This window comes from Diuraphis noxia, unplaced genomic scaffold (genome assembly GCF_037042655.1).
Source record: "Diuraphis noxia isolate RWA-SAM2 unplaced genomic scaffold, SU_Dnox_SAM2 contig0002, whole genome shotgun sequence".
NCBI classification, from domain to species: domain Eukaryota; kingdom Metazoa; phylum Arthropoda; class Insecta; order Hemiptera; family Aphididae; genus Diuraphis; species Diuraphis noxia.
The window spans coordinates 19,554,497-19,560,496 of NW_028301712.1; the positions used below are offsets into that span (position 1 = coordinate 19,554,497).

The following is a 6,000-nucleotide window of genomic DNA, read 5'->3' on the forward strand; positions in this document are numbered from 1 at the left end:
CAACGTGATAACTACATAAGATCTGTAAAACTGTTGCCTGACGGCCGGACGCTCATCGTCGGTGGAGAAGCCAGTAATTTGAGCATATGGGATCTGGCCTCGCCCACGCCGAGAATAAAAGCCGAGCTTACTTCCAGCGCGCCAGCGTGCTACGCACTGGCCATCAGTCCGGATTCCAAGGTACGCGAAGAATACCGCCATATTATGTCCCTCGATGATGGTTTTCCGTTCTCGATCGCCAATCATAATGATCTACATTTTTTCCTCGTCTCCGCAGGTGTGCTTCAGCTGTTGTTCGGACGGCAACATAGCCGTGTGGGATTTACATAACCAGACGTTGGTGAGACAGTTCCAAGGGCACACGGACGGAGCGTCGTGCATCGACATATCTTCGGACGGTTCAAAACTATGGACCGGTGGTCTGGACAACACCGTCCGCTCTTGGGACCTGAGAGAAGGTCGACAGCTACAGCAACACGATTTCTCGTCACAGGTATGTCTCTCACACGAAATCGCATCCGTTTTTGTTTACCTACCTGTACTGCATGAGAGTTTCCAGAAGTTTTTCTTGGGGTGGGGGACATTATTAATTTAAAACATAAGTGAAGATTTTTTTATGCATTTTATAAGTTATCTATTTTACTAAAATGTCGAGTTACAGATAATGCTTAGGAAAATAAATTTAAAATTCTGAGAGGAGCTAGTGCCTTGTCCTGCTTCCTCCCCTTGGGGACGTCCATACTGTACTGTTTACCTAACATAAAAATCGTCATATTATAATATATCACTCGTCGTTTTTTTTTATTAATTTTTAATTTTTACCACGCAGATATTCTCGCTGGGATATTGCCCTACCGGCGAATGGTTGGCCGTCGGCATGGAGAACTCCAACGTCGAAGTGTTGCACGCCCTCAAACCAGACAAGTACCAATTGCACCTGCACGAGTCGTGCGTGCTGTCGTTGCGCTTTGCGACGTGCGGTAAATGGTTTGTGTCGACAGGCAAAGACAATTTGCTGAATGCATGGCGCACACCGTACGGCGCTTCCATATTCCAAGTGAGCGTCGCTTCTATTCCTTTGAAAATCTTTTTTCTTCTTTTTTTTTAATGCTATTTTTACTCATTTGTTTCTTTTTGTTATATTTATAGTCTAAAGAATCTTCTTCGGTATTGAGCTGTGACATATCGGCCGACGATAAATATATCGTAACTGGTTCCGGAGATAAGAAAGCAACTGTTTACGAAGTTATATACTAGTAAATAATGTAAAATGAGAATTTCATCGTTTCGGTGTTCATTAGGTGTAGTAGAAAAACTCCAGGTGTTTATCTAGCGTTTATTGAACATTTTTTTGTGATAATTATTTCCAATCTAATATTATGACTATTGTGACTTAGTCTATAAACATTAATATACACGTAGCATATTATATATACATATAAACAGAATCTAAAAATTAAAATTTTTTACTTTCAAAATGTATGAAATTATAAACATTAAATTAATAATTGAAATTAATTGTTTAATATATATAACACCTGTTTTAAAATTAATACTCGTAGTCATTTATGCTTTAATCAAAGTCTCATTGTTTTTCATAAATTGATACTTTGATTTTTAAAATGATTACTGTGAATACCAGCATTGTTGACACTTTTTAGGCTTAAAACTATTTTGTAAATAATATAAAAATAATAAAATACTATTATTATGATGTCCCCGTTTAAGTTCCCTCAGTAAAGATCTTTCGAATACATAAATATTTTTTATCATTATTATCATTATTATTATTATTATTCTTATTATTATTATTATTAAATTTTAAGTATTGTATTTACTCTATTATTTTCTTAAGTGTTAACTTTGTTCTTTTCTATTTTGTACAAAATAGTAGTTAGAAAAATTATTTTATAAGTTTTTGTTAATTTTTTTTTTCGTTAGGATCTAATAGGTAAATTATTATGATGTGGTATCTTTAGACACCTTTTTTACCTAAATAGATAGAGAACCCTTTGAAAAAAAAATTAAAATTTTATTGTTATTTAATAATTATTTATGTTTATTTAAATTAATACATTTCCCCCGATATTTTATAATATTGTGCTATGTAGTACCGAGTATTTTGTTTAATAATTTTTAATGTATAGTGTTCAATATAGAATTCTGTACAATTCATTATTTATACAGAAAATCAGAAAATAAAAGAACCAATTTATTATTATTTGCTTTTACTCTTTTGCACTTTAATCAGAGCAGTTTCTCATACTTATTCAGTGGCGCCGAAGTCCTAAAAATCTAGTAGGGCGAAAAATATTTCAAGAGGCCCAACATCTTAATATCGGAAAAAATGGCATACCGTTGAGAGGAAAATGGTCAATATGAAGCGGCCCTATCTTAAATTTTCAAAATATGTCGGGCCATGGCCCGACCTTAATATAGGGTTCGGCGCTACTGTACTTATTAATGTATCTTAAACTGTCTACTATATTATGTCCAACTGTGTAATGAATGATTCATTTTTTAGCATATAAATTTTGTTAAACTAATAAATTATACAGAAAAATACTCATAAAACCCTATTTAAACATGAGCCAAGGGGTGCAACTGGTGGGCAATTCTGTAGCGCAGCTGCTATGTATGGGATACCTTCACTCATAGGCGTGCGCAGGCCTCTTTTTCAGGATATGCAGAAGGCTGACAATAGCGCGCCCTGAAAGTTATTTTAAGCTCGTAAAATTCTGATAATATGTATACACAATTCACAAATATTGAAAAACCTACTGTTTAATTAAAAAAAATTGTAATAAATACCATTAAATAATACAAGAAGTATGTATTTTGCAAATACTTGGAAGTTGATAACTGATAACTGGATGTTTCAATTTTCCAGAGTCGATGTTCGCCTCTCACAGAACTTCAGGTTATGCAGCTACATACCCTGCATACCCCCTGCGCACGCCTATGCCTTCACTCATATAATAATATACTATTCAAGACTACATATTGAAGTACATATAGTTACTATTCATTATTAGACAAATTCTTCATTTAATAGTTAATACTAACTAAATTACTATTTATTTGATTGTGTGGAAAAGTGGAAAATAACTCCAACTCCTACTCCTTCATTTTGGTCACCTGCTTCCGTGCCCGCCTAGCACTAATTTTTGATTGCTTCTATCTGTGGCCATTATTAAAACTACTTCCAATATTCTTATGGCATAACTAACCATATCATCATAACAGCTATTAAATATATACATACACACAGGACCGACACTTGGGCACAAGCAAGTTTAACATTGCTTTAGCGTGGCATACGGTTTTAAAGAAATTGAAAATTAGGCGGAAAAATTAAATAAATATTGATAAAGAAGAGACTAAGAAAATTATTATAACTTTCACTCTAGGACAGAAAATATCCAGAAAGGGGTATGTATACACATGGTATAACCACAACCTATTATAAGACACATATCAAACTGTTACATATTACATAGTTCTACGTTGGATTTTAAAGATTGTTAAACTTAAAAGAAATAAAAAAATTATTTTAGTATTTGATGAGAAATTTTGAATGGGCCTCTGATATTGCTAAAGAGTATTAAATTATTTAAATAATTAACTTAATGTTTTAATTCTATGAAGTTTTTTCTCATGTTTGGGAAATTACTGAAATAGAAAAATTAACTCTAATAAAAAATTAAATATCAACGACTCAATGTTAAATAGATATGTATTCTACAGTTATGTCCAATTGATCCCAAAACACGTTTAAAAGTTGACAAATTAAATTTTTTCCATAATATTTTTTAAATTTAATAAATTTTTTTGAACTAGTAAAAATTTAACTTCGGCGATAAAGGACATTAGGTAACAAGGGTTATTTTTAGTAATTAATATTATACATGTCAGTTTATTAGTAAGAAAAAATATGTTTCTGTCCAAACTCTACATAGTTGTATTATATTATTATTCATATAAAATGTAAGATATTAATAGTTATCATACTACCTACTTATTTTATTATCATTTAAAAAATATTTGAATTGATGAGAGAAACTAATACCATTTATTTTTCTTATCTTTTATATTAATTTAACAGTAATATGTTGTTAAATATTAAATTTTTTTTCTAATAGAATATTTGATATATAGATAATATATAAACATGTGTGTACACATTTTTAAATTAAAAACGTAGATAATATGATTTGATTTGAAATAATATTATTTTTCCATTAAAAAATAATTAGCAATTTATATTAAAAGTTTTGCTTTCGTTTCATACTAATTAAAATAATTACTGATAATTATATTGTCTATCTGTGAGTAGTATCCACTCTAGTTGGACTCATTAGTCCAAAATTCAGATAGATCCCTCCTCCTTGGCATTTTTTGTTAGGTATTAGTAATCGTTTTATAGCATTTTTCGGTAGTTTTTCAATTTTTGTAATATATTTTTAGGTACTAAATGAAAATATAGACAGATACATCATCTCACTATTATTGCACATTTAGGTTGCCGCCAACAGAAACTCCGTGTCAAGCAGACTGTACAGTTATAAATTTGTAGTATTCAATCAAGATATTGAATTTAATTATTCATTTTAAACTAAATACCATAATTAAAATATATATTACTATCGAATGTGTACTGTTTTAGGTAGTATATTCAATATTGCATGTCATCAGGTTATTGGTAATACTAATATTATTTGTTTGGTACAACAACATTTGTATTTTTAGACGAAAACTAGCTGATTGTAATTAATTGAATATTTTTATTTCATATTTATGTGTAAACGTTAATATATTATTTTAAACTTAGTAGGTTAGTAGGTACCTACTTCCTAGTAAGTAACTACAATTTGTTTATATTTCAATCTTTGTCAGTTTTTTGAGCTTGTGATTTGTGGTGGATTGGTGTTAACTGTTTAGTAACTAATAAAATAATAAATAAAAATAAAATCAAACCAAACATTTTGATTTGACGCGCAGTTATCAAAAGGTACGCCATCCCTGGTTTAGTTTTTTGCATTCTATTTATTTAAAAACAACAAGTATATATAAATATTGTTGAACCGACCACCAAAGAAGGAAACTCGATTTTTATTATTATTATTTACTATTTTAGATCTAATAAAACAATCAAAGCAATGTACTAAAAAAAAAGGCTAGAGAATATGGTGTACATTATTATATAGAAAAGGTTCTCAAAGTGTTCTCCACGGAACCATGGGGCTTCTTGAACCATCAGCATCTTCAAACTTTTTTAGTAGAGAATGCTAGTATTTTTAAATATATGTACTACAAAAAATAACTTCCCAATAACTTTAAATGTAAATAACTCTTCCCATTATAATGCAAATACGAATCTAAATTAGAAAAAAAATTGACATATTTTAACTTATTTTTTGGTTTTAAATATTTTTAATTTTATTAATGTATTATATATATCATAGTGTATTATGATTCAATTGCAACAAAATAAAAGAATAAAAACCTACGAAAATATGATTATATTATAATATATTATAGTAAATAATAATGAATTAAAGACAACAAATGATAATCTAATAATTAATCAAAATTCTTTTATTTCTGTTAATAGTTTGAAAATAAATAACGCAGAGGTTTTGTAACAACAAAACCCACGGTTCTCATAAAAATGGTGGATTTTGACTTCAACTATATAACCATCAGTTAGCGTTCTATTTTATTATATATTTTAAAGGATTTAGGTTAAGTACCTTTTTGTGATGATTATAGAAATGTAATTAATATTTGATTTTGTCTCATCTCACAATATTGTTATCAGAAAAATAAAAGAATATCAAAATATTAAAATTTTAATCATGAACTATCTTAATTCAGATTCTAATTTAAAATTCAAACCATTTACAAATTTATGACTAAAATCCTTAGATCATTGTACCTATATGATCTAAGCTAAAACTATGATTATGATAACTTTGCAAAGGATTAGGGATATAATGG

The 6,000-nt window shown here is 29.5% G+C and overlaps 1 protein-coding gene across 4 annotated transcripts in view; it reads left to right on the plus strand.

Moving 5' to 3' along the window:
* gro (TLE family member transcriptional corepressor groucho) overlaps positions 1–2,221 on the plus strand; it is a 41,448-nt gene extending 39,227 nt beyond the window's left edge. For all 4 annotated transcript variants that reach the window (XM_089220598.1, XM_089220600.1, XM_015525001.2 and 1 more), the window contains 4 exons: positions 1–180; positions 278–493; positions 830–1,057; positions 1,150–2,221. In XM_089220598.1, coding sequence (XP_089076724.1) covers positions 1–180; positions 278–493; positions 830–1,057; positions 1,150–1,257 — 732 coding nt within the window. In that variant the 3' untranslated portion in view covers positions 1,258–2,221. The remainder of the gene's footprint in view (positions 181–277; positions 494–829; positions 1,058–1,149) is intronic.
* Positions 2,222–6,000: the final 3,779 nt, after the last annotated feature.